The sequence below is a fragment of the Astyanax mexicanus genome, chromosome 8, assembly GCF_023375975.1.
Source record: "Astyanax mexicanus isolate ESR-SI-001 chromosome 8, AstMex3_surface, whole genome shotgun sequence".
Lineage (NCBI taxonomy): Eukaryota > Metazoa > Chordata > Actinopteri > Characiformes > Acestrorhamphidae > Astyanax > Astyanax mexicanus.
Window position 1 is genome coordinate 57,666,138 of NC_064415.1, and position 13,881 is coordinate 57,680,018.

Sequence of the window (13,881 nt, forward strand, 5' to 3'; positions counted from 1 at the left end):
TACAGTTCAGGGGGAAAAAAAGAAATTAGGAGAGCACTTTAGTTTCTGAATCAGTTTTTCAGACCTTAAATAATGCAAAGAAAAGAGTTTTAAGAGTTTTTAAGTTTCAATATTTGGTGGAATAACCCTGTTTTTTAATCACAGTTTCCATAAATTTGGGCATCATGCTCTCCTCTACCAGTCTTACACACTGCTTTTGGATATCTTTGTGCTGCTTTACTCCTGGTGTAAAAATTCAAGCAGTTCAGCTGGGTGGTTTGATATATATAATGTTGACAGTAAAAGAAGCGTACCTTGGTGAGGGGTGGGGGGAAAAATGTTTTGTTTGGGTACTGTTATTTTAGTTCTTAATTTTAACAGACTAAAATAGTAAATCTGTTTATGGAGGAATATTGAATGCCTGCACAACATCTTTAGGTTTAGGTGTTCAATAGCTGTTCCATACTGAAAATCAGAATAAGTTTACACAAGTGGTTGTTCCAGAGGATGGTAAGTTTAAAAGTGTGAAATATTCTGTTCTAAATTAAATCTGATTAATTTAATGGTTGATTTTTAAGGTGCCATATATGTATAAATATGTATTTAACTTAACTTTTGAATAAGTTTTGACTTAACCAAGAGCCAGTATGATCGCATTTTATCACTCTTCCATCATTAATTCTATATAAAAATAAAGTCTTGTGTAGGTTCACTGATCGGTTTGGATGGAAAATAAACTGGTTTTATTTTAACGCTTGTTTCTGTTCACTTCAGAGGAATTAGAGTGGCCACATTTCTCTTCAATGAATCATTTCACACTGATTTTAAACGGGTTTTTAACAAAAATGCAGGGCAAAGTACGCCTCTGATTATTCATGACGACAGCAAAATGTACAGAGCGCTCTATAGAAAGGGCGCCTTGTGTTTACGTACATCATTAATTCAGATGTACTACCATCTATGACCTACTGTTCCAGATCATCCCTCTGACATACAAAAGAAAAGGACTTTAGTAGTAGTTTTTCAGAGACCCTTGGTTTTATATTACTAAAGAAAAGTGCTAAAAGTATGAGGGTTTGCTTTTAAACTGGTTGGAGAAGATTCAGTGAATTCCAGCTGTGAAAAAAGATGTAATCTGGTGTAATCTAAAGAACTATAGTCTGTCGGTCTCTTTTGTAGTTTCAAAGGTCAAAAGTCCAACCATAGAACGCCTAATCACTTTTCTATCGTGCCTTTTTAATCTTTTTTTTGTTTATGGTGTGTTTTCAGTGTAAATATTAGACCATTCTCAGTTGCTGCTTTATCATCGGCTGTCAAACCAGTTTTACCGGTTTTCACTGATTCACCACTCTTGTTGAGGGTGCATTGTAGAGCACCAGTAATTTCACAAAGAACAGGCCAACTAGAAATCTGCTTGTGTGCACTCTTCTTACAGATTTGTGATAATTGTGTGAAATTTAAACCTCTGTAAAAAAAACTAAACAAAAAGGCTATTCAGGTTTAGATGTTTGTAAATAAAAAAAAAGAATTCCCTGCCTTTACAAAAACATACACAAAAAATTAATATACAGAAGAAAAATAAAAAAAATACCCAGAAAGTTTTAAAGAAACTTTCACAAAAACAGGGTTTGACATGACCAAGAAAATAACTAAATTAAATATAAAAAAACAGTGAATAAAAGATAATAAAGATAAAAATATAACTTGATAGAAAATAAAATGTTTAAGTTTTAAAACATTGACTTCAGTATAGAGCTCTCAGAAAAAATGAAAAATCCAATTCAGTTTCTCTGATTTTGCTATTTATAGGTTTATGTTTGAGTAAAATGAACATTGTTGTTTTATTCTATAAACTACAGACAACATTTCTCCCAAATTCCAAATAAAAATATTCTCATTTAGAGCATTTATTTACAGAAAATGAGAAATGACTGAAATAACAAAAAAAAGAAAAAAAAAGATGCAGAGCTTTCAGACCTCAAATAATGCAAATCAAACAAGTTCATATTCATAAAGAGTGTTTAAGGGTTCAGAAATCCAAAATATTTGGTGGAATAACCCTGGTGGTTTTTAATCACAGTTTTTTTTCATGCATCTTGGCATCATGTTCTCCTCCACCAGTCTTACACACTGCTTTTGGAAAACTTTATGGTGCAAAAAAAATTCAAGCAGTTCAGTTTGGTTTGATGGAATCTACTAGAGGACTCATTTATTTGGGCACCACCAAACATTTAAAAGGTAACTAAACTGACTGAATTAACTAAATAAACTAAACCTGATTTTTTGCCGACTCCACCCTCACCTTAAATTTAAAAAATGCCAAAATAAAATGGGAGGGGCAGTTTGGTAGGGAATGGGGTGATGTATGGGTTTAGGGCCAGAGCTGAAGGGAGAGCTGATTGGGCTGAACATCAGCATTTTTGACCCATTTTTAGTAGATACTGACTACTGCATACTGGAAACACCCTATAAGACCTGCCTGACCCTGAATCAATTCCAAAAACTGACTGACTCACTTGTTCACTTGTTGCCTATTATACCCTCCTCCTGAGAGAAATCAATGGAACCAAATCCTTAATGTTCTGCCTATCACCTGTCAGTGTTTTTAATGTTGTGGCAGATGGGTCTCCCTGTGTGTGCATATAATGTGATTCATTCATTCTGGATTTCTGCTTATTTTCTTGCTGAGCCGTATCCTGTCAGTCAACCGATTCTGATCCCACCCCCTCAGCAGCCGAAGGACCCTGTCGGCAGCTGTAAGCAGTTTTCTCTGCTTTATCAGGGTTGTGCTTATTTGAATGCTGCATCATGCAAACTAGGAATGCAGCATTAGATAACCTGATACTCATTCAGGCTTTTAAAAGAACACAAATTTAATGTAAAAGAATTCTAATATTAGGGTCACTGTTATCTAGGTAAATACTGCCACTAAAATAGAATCATTAGCATTAGAACTGGTTTCTCCAGTTTATCCATAAATGTTAATGTATGATTGATTTGGTTCCATTTTAAAGTATGTCTGGATATGAAACTCTGAGAGTTATCCACACCTGGATTAACTGTTCTGCTGTTTAAGTTCAGAAATCAATATTTGGTGGAATAACCCTGGTTGGTTTTTAATCAGTTTTTTTATCATGCATCTTGGCATCATGTTCTCTCCTCCACCAGTCTTACACACTGCTTTTGGATAACTTTATGCTGCTTTACTCCTTGTGCAAATAATTCAAAAGCAGTTCAGTTTGGTGGTTTGATGGTTTGTGATCATCCATCTTCCTCTTGATTATATTCCAGAGTTCTTCAATTTGGTAAAATAAAATAAAAATCCTCATTTTGAAGTGCTCTCTTTATTTTTTTTCCAGAGCTGTATATATTCCTGACAGTCACTGTTAATATCATTGCATTCATTGGTTCTCATGAAACGCTATAGGCAATGAATGCAGGTCATTTTTTGACCCACTTGTAGAAGTTTGGGGTAGTAATGAAAAAATAGAATTTTTTAAACTGTGTAAAAGGTGAGTTAATTTTTGCATTTTGCAATAACATGTTTTTTGAGGATAGCTAGGAAAATGAAGTGGCAACTTTTTAGTATGAAAATATTGCAAGAAAACAACATTTTTGACCAATATTAATGAATCTAAGGGTGTTGGATGGTACCAGGCTACGTTCACCATGACTACATCCCAACTATAGACAATTTATTATTAATTTAATAGTTTTTAACACTTGTTCTACAATTTTCCGGTGATTACTGCTGCACCATTTAAAGTGTAATGTGAAATTTAGCTAACTACTAAGACAAGCTACTAGCATTTATTTTTGCTTGCTATAAGATGGTAAAAGTACACATTAAACTATTATTTTTGTTCATTTTTAACAAGAATCAGGACACCCCACCCCTAGATGTGATCACGTAAATCAGAGGGCTAGGGCTAAGTGGTAGGACCGAGGGGGTGAAATGGGATTGGGCCTTATATTTCACAGAGTAGAGAAGTCCTGACTCATATAATTCTAATCCACAAGCTTTTAAAGATGTTTCAGGTCTTCACACGTGCGGCGCTAGCAGCCCTCTCTCCAGCTCCTGCCCCATGCCAACGGGAAACCCTCACCGGAAGTCCAGACAAACATCCCTGATGAGAAACTTCCTCACTTCCTGTCTTGTGCTTTTTGGCCTGCTTGATTCTGGTGTCTGGTTTCCACATGTGCGTATGAATGGTGCTTTGTGACTGGCTGTACAGTAGCCAGTTACTACTGGAATAAAATGAGATTGCATTCCATTAGCTCTGTGTAAGAGCCGCATTGTCAGGACGTGGCTTGACGCAATGCGGCTCCTCGGCGGTGATATCATCTTGGAGGAATTTGACCGTTTCCTCGAGCCCTGCACTTCTGAAAAAGAAGGAATTTGCAGTGAGTTTGTGGTCGGGCTGGGTAATACCACTGGCCTATCTGATAAGACGTCACATGAAGGGGTGAGCCTCACAGTGCCGAAACCTAGATTTTTGCTGGTCAGAACTTTCCATACAAAAAGAATCAAAGTACAAATATTTTATTCATGCAGACTAGACACTTAAAAACAACAACAACAAAAAACTTTCAGACCTGAAATTTGTTCTAGTGATTAAAGATTAAATATTAAATAAATAAAATAAATATGGATTATTTGCCTTTTTTATCCATAGCAGTGAAATTATTAGCTTAACATATATTTATAAGTTCTTCTTTTTCCTAAAGTACTATTAAACAGTAAAAGAATCAAGTACAAATATTTTATTCATGCAGACTATACACTATACACACACACATATATATATATATATATATATATATATATATATATATATATATATATATATATATATATATATATATATATATAAATCATTGCACATTCCGTGGAAGCAAATCTAAACACTTAAAGCCTATGTTATTTATTTGTTATTTGTTCATAACAAGCGTGATACATGTTCAACAGTAATGTAGGTATTAGGATTTCGTAAAGTTGCATTATGTCTACACAGTAAAATTGAAAAAATAAAATAAATGTATAAAATGTTTAAAATGTTTTGCTCTATGTGGATAATCACTTTAAAATCGTGATTTTTTTTTTTGCTGTATCTGCCGCTTTAAGAAAGGTGCCTTTAGTATTTGGGTGGGAAACAAGATGGCATTGTGGTGCCAGAACTGCATTGATTTTCCTGCCCGAGAACTTGTGATTTTTTAATGAAAAATGGCCAAAGGGTAGAGAAGGAAAATCCGTAGTAGAAAGCAGTGACTTTTAGGTTTTCTGGACGCAACCTGCAGCCTAGACTTTGGAATACAGTGTTTTGTATTATTAGTGAAGTCCTCGCTAAAGGCCACAGTAAGGGGCAGTGTTGGGTGCGTTACTTTGAAAAAGTAATTAGTTATAGTTACTAGTTACTTCTCCAAAAAAGTAACTGAGTTACTTCACTATAAAAGTAACTAGTTACCAGTAAAAGTAACTATTGCGTTACTTTCATGTTACTCGGCTCCGTAACTTTGTCTGTATGCACGAAGTAAAAAAAAAAAAAAGTTAATTGAGCGGCAAAAGTAACGTGCAGTAACGGGGTGTAATGGGGAAATGGTAACAGTGTTATAGTTACAGTCAGAGTATAATTAGTTAGATTACTCCTTACTGAATAAAGTAACAGCGTTAGTAACACAGTTTATTTCAACACCGTTACTCCCATCACTGGTAAGTGGACATAGAGGTCATTTACAAGCGTCCACTATGTTATCTGAAAAATGATAAACCCTAGAGCCCTATAACCTTCCTTAACTTGACCTGTCATACCAAAGATCTAAATCTTCTTCTTAATAAAAAAAATGCAAGTGGGGATTTTAAATATGTCCTTGTTAAATGGAGATCAATGAGGATTAACATCTAAAAATGCCGGATCTTTTTTTGCTCTTTAATGAACACATAATAAAGTGCTATTTCTCCTCAATGCAAGACAGTTTTCAGACTGTGGAGAATTGGGACAGGGCCCGAAACCGTCACATTTGATGTCACTGTTTTTCAGGTGTGTGTAATTAGCTTAATTAGTCAGGTCTCCTTTGCATTGTTCCTCTTGGTCGTTGCTGTGCAGCGAGAAATCGAGAACTCAAGCACAATTCAGTTCTATTTCTGGGAAATTGCTGAATTTTGCTAAAAAAAAAAATAAAATAAAATGCACGAATGAAGCGTGACGACTAACAGACCGAACACATCGCAAGTTTTATATACTCGTCGATAAACCTGCTTGACCTGAACTCAGAAATCTGTTGGATTAGAAATGGCTCTCCAACAGACCAGCACATAGAGGCCTGTCCAGAGGGCTGCAGAGGGTATTTAAGGAGTTTTAGTTTTAGTTTAGGTGGTTTGTAAGATTTTTTTGTATAGGTGCAGCTTTAGTGTGGTGTGGTGCACTTGTGGTTAGCATGTGTGCAAACTGTGTCGTTTTTGGAATGGGTGGTAAAAGGGACTGGGTGATGTTGAGTTTACTCATTGTTGGGTTGAGCCCTCTTGGACACTGTGCTGCTCTGAAAGATGGAAAGAAGCTGGAATCTTCGAGTGTTTTAAATACGAATACACAGAGAACTCGTATATTGGGTAAGAAAGCTGGAGACCAGAAGCTAAAATCAAAGGTATGGCCCGGAAGACTCATCATTGGGCTAAAGGAGAGTGCTCCTGAGGACTATCACAATATTCCTGAGGGCATGGAAAGTGGCAATGCATCTCCTCATCATGAACCTGGCTATCAGTCTGACCAGGCCGGTGAGTAATCCCTCCAGCAGTCCTCAAACACCCTTGATTTTAAAGAGTTGGTGGAAAAAAGTCACAAGACTCGACTTGTTTTAACATGCGTCATCCATGAGTCACTTCTTCTGTTTGTCATTTCTTCTTAATTTTGTCAGTTTTGCAACGTCAACATCTTATTAAATGTTAGATCTTGTTCTTTTATAGAGTAATTTCAAAGTTGTTGGGTTGGGAATCAGTAATTCATAATGATCAATGTCTCCTAAACTTTATGTAAGAGTTTACGTTCATGCATAAAAAACAGTGATTGCTAGGGCTACAGTGGTGCTGCAAGCCAATCAATACTATAGTATTTTAACCCTCCTGTTCTGTTTTGGGTCAATTTGACCTGTTTTAAAGTTTGAAGATCTAGGAAAAATAGTTAAAAGTATTTTTTTTTTCCAGTATGAAACTTCTGCTTGCCTTAATCAGTATGATCCACATATTATATAAAAATGGTTCATCTCACATATTTGCAACCACCCCCTGCAAAAACTAAACAAAAAAAATGCAAAGTTATGTTTCAAAGTTAATAAAGTAGTGAAACATTTAAAAGGGTTTAACATGTATTTTTGTATTAAAAACGAGTGAATAATGCCAATTGAAGCATTACCTCTTAGAGGTGAGGAACACCACTGCACTAAATATTGATAGAATAATTATTAATGAAGTTAGTAATGAAATATTCACACTGCTTGTTAGGATTTTTTTGGGTTTCAGATCATTTTTTGGATAATAAAACATGCACCGGTTCAAATTAACCCCGGAACACCATTACTGTTCCTGACAAATGAACAGAACAGGAGGGTTAATAATAAACAGAATTATTTCAGGCGTTTTGAGTGTTCTGTCGTAGTACAGTCACAATGCAGATGAAGCTAGCTAATGGATCAGCAAACTAATCAAAGTCTTTAATGTGCAACTTGGTGAAATGTTTCAACTGTATTCATCTTATTCAATTGTATTATTCAATAAACAATGATCCTGTGGCAATTTACACCCATCAATAAGTTTGATTGGCTGTGTTAATGGTAGTGTACTGTTAGTTTAGCTTTTTAAAAGGCCAATTAAAAAAAAATTGCAATTTCCAGGCCTGGAGAAGTTTCGGAAATATAAAAATACTATTTTGAGCTACAAACATGTTAACTACAGTTAATTCAGTAATTTAGCTCTACACAATGGAGCTCTCAGCATCTGACACACACATTTTATTATTAAAGAATGTGTGTCAACATTTTTATCAGATTCATTTTAAAGCTACTATAATCAATTTTTTATATTGTTTATGCCTGCACTGATGTTTAAAAAATCATATGGTCATTAAAAAATGCCATGAAAGCATGAAAAAAAAAAATCATAGAAATGTGTTGGTTAAAAAGTGTATGAACCCATATAAAAAATTGTTGGGGGCTGCAGAAAAAAACACATTAAAAATATATATTTTATAGGTTTTTACTAGAACTGAGAACTTGTGTTTGATTTGGAGTCCTGCTTGATTTCTGAATTTCTGAAAATTAAACATATTTTCTTTCTCTCCCTGATCTCACACAAACTGACCTGGTGAACTAAATCTTTCTGTTAATCTGATTCTTCCTGATCGCAGACTGGAGCGATCTGCAACACCTCCAGGGATCGGTCTACGGCTTCGGTGCTCCCTCGTCTCCAGCAGTGCAGCAGCTGCTTGGGATGAGGCCCAAAGTGGAATGTACTGAAGATTTCATGAGGCTGAAGGTTCACGGATCGATCAGTGCCTTTGATTATGGTTTGCTTATTGATCGAGGTAATGCTGCACATGTTACATCTCTTATTATTTTATCCTGCAAGTTTTAAAGGCCCGTTTTACCCACAGTGCTTTCTCACAGGTAGTGTTCCACCCCTTCCCTTATCGAGAGTTCCTTTAGAGTGTGGCTTCCGAGTACAGAGGAGGTGGAGGGACTTGGACTTTATTGTGCCATATGATGGATGTTATGTATTGCAAGAGGTATGTGTTGTTTTTTTGCACTATGAGGTGCACTTTATATCATTTAAATTTTCAGAAAAATAATCCAGTGCTACTTATATATGAATTCTATCAGTCAGGTATTAAAGAGTTCCCCAATGGTGGAACAAACTACCCTCCACTACCAGATCAGGAGAATCTCTCACTATCTTTAATAAACTCCTGAAGACAGAGCTCTTCAAAGAGCACTTACTCTCCTAACACCTCTAACTAACTACCTTCTACTACCAGATCAGGAGAATCTCTCACTATCTTTAATAAACTCCTGAAGACAGAGCTCTTCAAAGAGCACCTACTCTCCTAACACCTCTAACTAACTACCTTCTACTATCAGATCAGGAGAATCTCTCACTATCTTTAATAAACTCCTGAAGACAGAGCTCTTCAAAGAGCACCTACTCTCCTAACACCTCTAACTAACTACCTTCTACTATCAGATCAGGAGAATCTCTCACTATCTTTAATAAACTCCTGAAGACAGAGCTCTTCAAAGAGCACTTACTCTCCTAACACCTCTAACTAACTACCTTCTACTACCAGATCAGGAGAATCTCTCACTATCTTTAATAAACTCCTGAAGACAGAGCTCTTCAAAGAGCTCTTACTCTCCTAACACCTCTAACTAACTACCTTCTACTACCAGATCAGGAGAATCTCTCTCCTAACACCTCTAACACACTAACTACTTCTAACCTCATTTCCTTCTTCCCCTCCTTCACTCCTCTATCCTATTATTCCCCTTTGTCCTCCTTTTATCCCTATCCAAAGATGTTTTTCCTTTAAACTTATTTTACATTGTACTTGACTATTGTAAGTCGCTTTGGACAAAAGCGTCTGCCAAATGTAATGTAATGTAATGTAATGTAATGTAATGTAATGTAATGTAAAAGAGCAGTAAAGCCCCTCCACTGAAGTACAGAGTTATACAGGAGTTTCAGTAAAGTTTCTCCAGCACTAAGACTGGAGCAGCAATAGCATTAGCTGCTAAACACGCTAAGCACTAGCTTTTTCAATGTTCAGAGGCAAGTATATCAGACTGTAGCTTGTGCATTTACTGTGTTAAATCAAGGTATATGGTATATACCGCTAGCTGATGTCGCCCAGGCTTACCGGAACACAAAGCATTTACTTTTAGCTGCTAATGCTAATGCTGCTGCACCCAGCCTTAGTGAAAATCTGTAAATCTAAGCTTTCTGTAAATAAACGGAAGTGCTTTACTCACCCAAGTAAAGAGTTTTCAGGAGAGAGATCTGTGTAGATTTCTCTCCTGAACATCCAGCGGTAGCTTGGCTTTACCTTATAGTGCGAAAAATATGGTAAATAATCCGCCTCTTGCTGTTAATTCTAATCCTGTTTACTCCTCAGAGGGATGCCTATGTTGTCCCAATACGACTGTGTGGATTGGAGGCTAAACTGTCTTGTCCCTTGCTGAATCTGGCTCCAAGTCTTCCTTCTGTCTCCTGTTATCCTAACGGCATGATCGTAAAAACTCAAAATGTTGCCCCTGTTGAGGACCTGCGGGTCAAAGGTAACCATTTATATGTACAGCTCTGGAAAAAAAGAAGAGAGCACTTCAGTTTCTGAATCAGTTTCTCTGATTTTGCTGTTTATAGGTTTATGTTTGAGTAAAATGAACATTGTTGTTTTATTCTAGAAACTACAGACATTTCTCCTAAATTACGAATACAAATATTCTCATTTAGAGCATTTATTTACAGAAAATGAGAAATGTCTGAAATAACAAAAAAAGTAATACCTGCAAAGAAAAGTTCAGAAATCAATATTTGGTGAAATATTCCTGGATTTTAATCAGCTTTTATCATGCATCTTGGCATCATGTTCTCCTCCTCCACCAGTCTTACACACTGCTTTTGAATAACTTTATGCTGCTTTACTCCTGGTGCAAAAATTCAAGCAGTTCAGTTTGGTGGTTTGATGGTTTGTGATCATCCATCTTCCTCTTGATTATATTCCAGAGGTTTTCAATTTGGTAAAATTAAAGAAACTCATCATTTTTAAGTGTTTTCTTATTTTTTTCCAGAGCTGTAAGTATACGTATATGTAATCCACTTAATTATTTGTTATATTTGGTTGTGCGGATTAAAAAAAATTCATCTCTTCCTCAATCACTTAGTTGAGAATCAGTGGCAGCTCCTTTTGGATGCATCACCTAAATGTGGCTATAGCATAGTGTCCCACCCAGACGGCATGGTCATCTCTGCCCCCTATAAGCCGTGCATGGAGGAAAAGGTAGGTGAGATGGTCGTACTTTCGAATCAATTGCAGTTTTTCTATTTTATTACACTTAAAACTATTTTCTCTCTCCTCAGAATGAAATGTATTCTCTACACATGGCTGCAAAAACTGAGTTCAGTCTCTTCTGTCCGTCCCTTGTGCCTGGTTTACCTCTTAATCTGTCAAGTCCACATCCACCAAATCTGAGCGACAGCGTTGATGGTTCCACTGTAGACGTAGTGCCGACTGATGCAAGTCCAGAACCCACTCAACGTCCAACAGGCTGGCAATGGTTTGGTCGTCCTCATCAAGGGTATAGACCAGACACTTTTAAGCCTAAGCCTAGTCCTACTCCTTCTAGCTGGAGAGGTCCATGGCCTACAAGTGTACCATCTGCAGCTACACCACAAAATGTTCCTGGAGTGCATTATCCACAGTTTCCTGAAACATGGTACCCTCCATACCCTCCATACCCTCGGCTAACCCCTACTCCTGCTCCACCAGTTCTCCCACGAAAGCCCAAACCTGTCCAAGATGTTGCTCCTACCTCTGAACCAAGGCCTGCATTTCCAGACCCATCTTCAGAACAACTTGGGGATTTTGGTTACCCACCTCCTGAAGTACCAAGGGAAACTACTTTTCCTAAATATGAGGGTGTCCCCCCACCTGTGTCTCTTGGTACTTACCCTTTCCTATACCTGGGAGACCCTGGACCTGTAAACCCCCCTGAAAACATCTTTGTCCCTGCAGCTCAACCTTATCCACCCCAGTATCCACCCCAATATCCACGAGGGCCTTTACCATCATCTACAGTTGAACCATTTGTTGCCTCTGGTGTTCTTGGGCTGACAGGTTATCACTGGGCACCTACCGAAATGCCCCCGGAATCTGGTCTTCCCCAAGGACCCCAGTGGCCGTATCCATACCAGTACCCACCAAGACCTGCTCTTTCCCCCACGGCTGCACCTCCATTTGAAGCCTCAAGTGTCTTGGGGGCAGCAGGTTCTCGTTACCAGGATGTTTCACAGACATCATCAAACCCTCTTGGCTACCCGCAATGCTGCCAGTCACCAGTAATGTACTCAAACTGTTGCCCACCACCGGTAATCTACCATCAGCACAATCACCACCACTTTGATTTCTCTAATCCCATCTTTAACCATGGTGCAACATCAAGGTCAACCAGAAACTTGACCTCAAAAGCTTTTTATCATGTTGCGCACCGTGGTTCTGCACAGAGATTCGGCGCTACGCAAAACCGGGGTGACTATGCTCATTCCCTGCGGTTAAAAGATGAAATCCAGCAGGCATCTGCAAAACCCTACCACCGATTTAGCAAGCATACGAAGCTCACAAAGCCAACGACGAGAACACAGATGATGCCTGACTCTTCTACTCCGCCAGCTAAACCTTTTTGGGCTGGTCAGGTGCAGCCGTTATTGTCTGGCTCTTCACAGAACACTCCAAATCCTGTAGCTTTTGCTCATCTTGGAAATCTTGGACATCTTGGAGATAACGATGATAAACCAAGACTTGGACCTGCTCCTAATTTTGGTGAATTCAGTGCTGAATACAGCAGAACAAATCCTCAACCAGTGCCTGAACAAGTGCCTGAAGAAAATGCTGGTCCAAGCCTTGTGGAAGACATGTCCTGGAGTGGTCCAGCTCCGCCCATCATTTCAACTTCAGGACAAGCACATTTACCAGACCCCGACCCCTATGTGCTCCTACCTCACCAAAGTTTTCAGCCGAATTATCGAGATCCAGTTAATAACATCCAACGTCCTGATTACATTAACCTTCCTACGTATTTCTCACGTGACCCTTCCACACAAGTGGTGCTCACGGGTTTGGAGACCAGACCTGAACAACAAATGCAAGACCGTAGTTTAACAAATCAAATGATGATAAATCAAGGTGCATCTGAGCAAACTCAAAGCTCTGAGCCTCAAGTTCAACCAAGCGCTCATTCTCAACAGCAGGTTCCTCGTGTTCCTGGTGGACCCCCCAGTGCTCCTTCCTCCAAGGAGCTTACTGAAGCCCCTTCAATGTCACTCTTACAAATGCTCACTGGACCGTTTAGCCAACGCTGGGTTCCTGTTGTTCCACCTAATCAAGTGGAGCAAGCAGGTGGAGTTCGTACGCCCCCCAGCAGGCTGCAACCAACTAACTACCAGCCTCATGGTGGGTGTCTCTCTTATAGGTGTCTTATGTTTCTTCTAGTATGGTATGTGAAGATGCTAACTTTTTTTTTTGTTTGTTTTTTCTGCATTAAAGGTCTTGTTTGACGTTTGTTCCTGTTTGGACGGGAGGATGAAGATGGGCGCTGCTTTAGTGTATTTAAAATAAAATAAAAAATAACTTAATGATGTTAAAAAATAAAAATTGGGCTGGATCTTTTGATTTGTGTCTGGCCTTCATTTCTGTCTCCTCCTCATCCTACATCATCAGAAACTTTACCTTCCTCTTCTACTGTCCGGCTTCGTATACTTCATCTACTGATAAAGGCTATAATGCTGCCTTTAAATCCAACTAGGATGTAAATTCTGCTCAAGTGGCTTTGGTCAGAAATGACACACGAGTATACAAACACACACATGGGTAAAATAGTTCGTTATTTTCCCTATTTACAAGCATTAGGTGAGCAGATTTGTTTACTCGTTAGTGGCTGTAGGATTTACTATATATCTGATTTTAAAATAGACTAGAAAATAGCAGTTGCTATTAATTCAGCCTTTTTTGACGCATCCTATTTAAAAAAAAAGTTTCGATTTGGTTTTCGTGTTCTTTACAAGTGCATCTAAAAAAGAAAACATCTCCAAACCGTCACTGATCATCAGTAAACTTTATATTTCATTTGGAAATCAAGGGAGTC

General features: G+C 38.0%; 1 protein-coding gene across 1 annotated transcript; it reads left to right on the forward strand.

Moving 5' to 3' along the window:
• Positions 1–5,919: 5,919 nt before the first annotated feature.
• On the forward strand, positions 5,920–13,407 carry LOC111194260 (uncharacterized protein C6orf132 homolog). Its single transcript, XM_022677772.2, has 7 exons — positions 5,920–6,751; positions 8,376–8,552; positions 8,635–8,753; positions 10,137–10,299; positions 10,906–11,021; positions 11,102–13,190; positions 13,284–13,407. The coding sequence occupies exons 1-7, from the start codon at positions 6,415–6,417 to the stop codon at positions 13,292–13,294; spliced, it is 3,012 nt and encodes a 1,003-aa protein (XP_022533493.2). The 5' UTR covers positions 5,920–6,414; the 3' UTR covers positions 13,295–13,407.
• Positions 13,408–13,881: the final 474 nt, after the last annotated feature.

Excerpts from the sequence above, each read along its gene's own strand:
- LOC111194260 (XM_022677772.2), top strand. The coding sequence starts at position 6,415 with ATGTGTGCAAACTGTGTCGTTTTTGGAATGGGTGGTAAAAGGGACTGG. Across the intron at positions 6,752-8,375 it reads CTATCAGTCTGACCAGGCCG|ACTGGAGCGATCTGCAACAC; the intron begins GTGAGTAATCCC and ends TCCTGATCGCAG. Across the intron at positions 8,754-10,136 it reads GATGTTATGTATTGCAAGAG|AGGGATGCCTATGTTGTCCC; the intron begins GTATGTGTTGTT and ends TTTACTCCTCAG.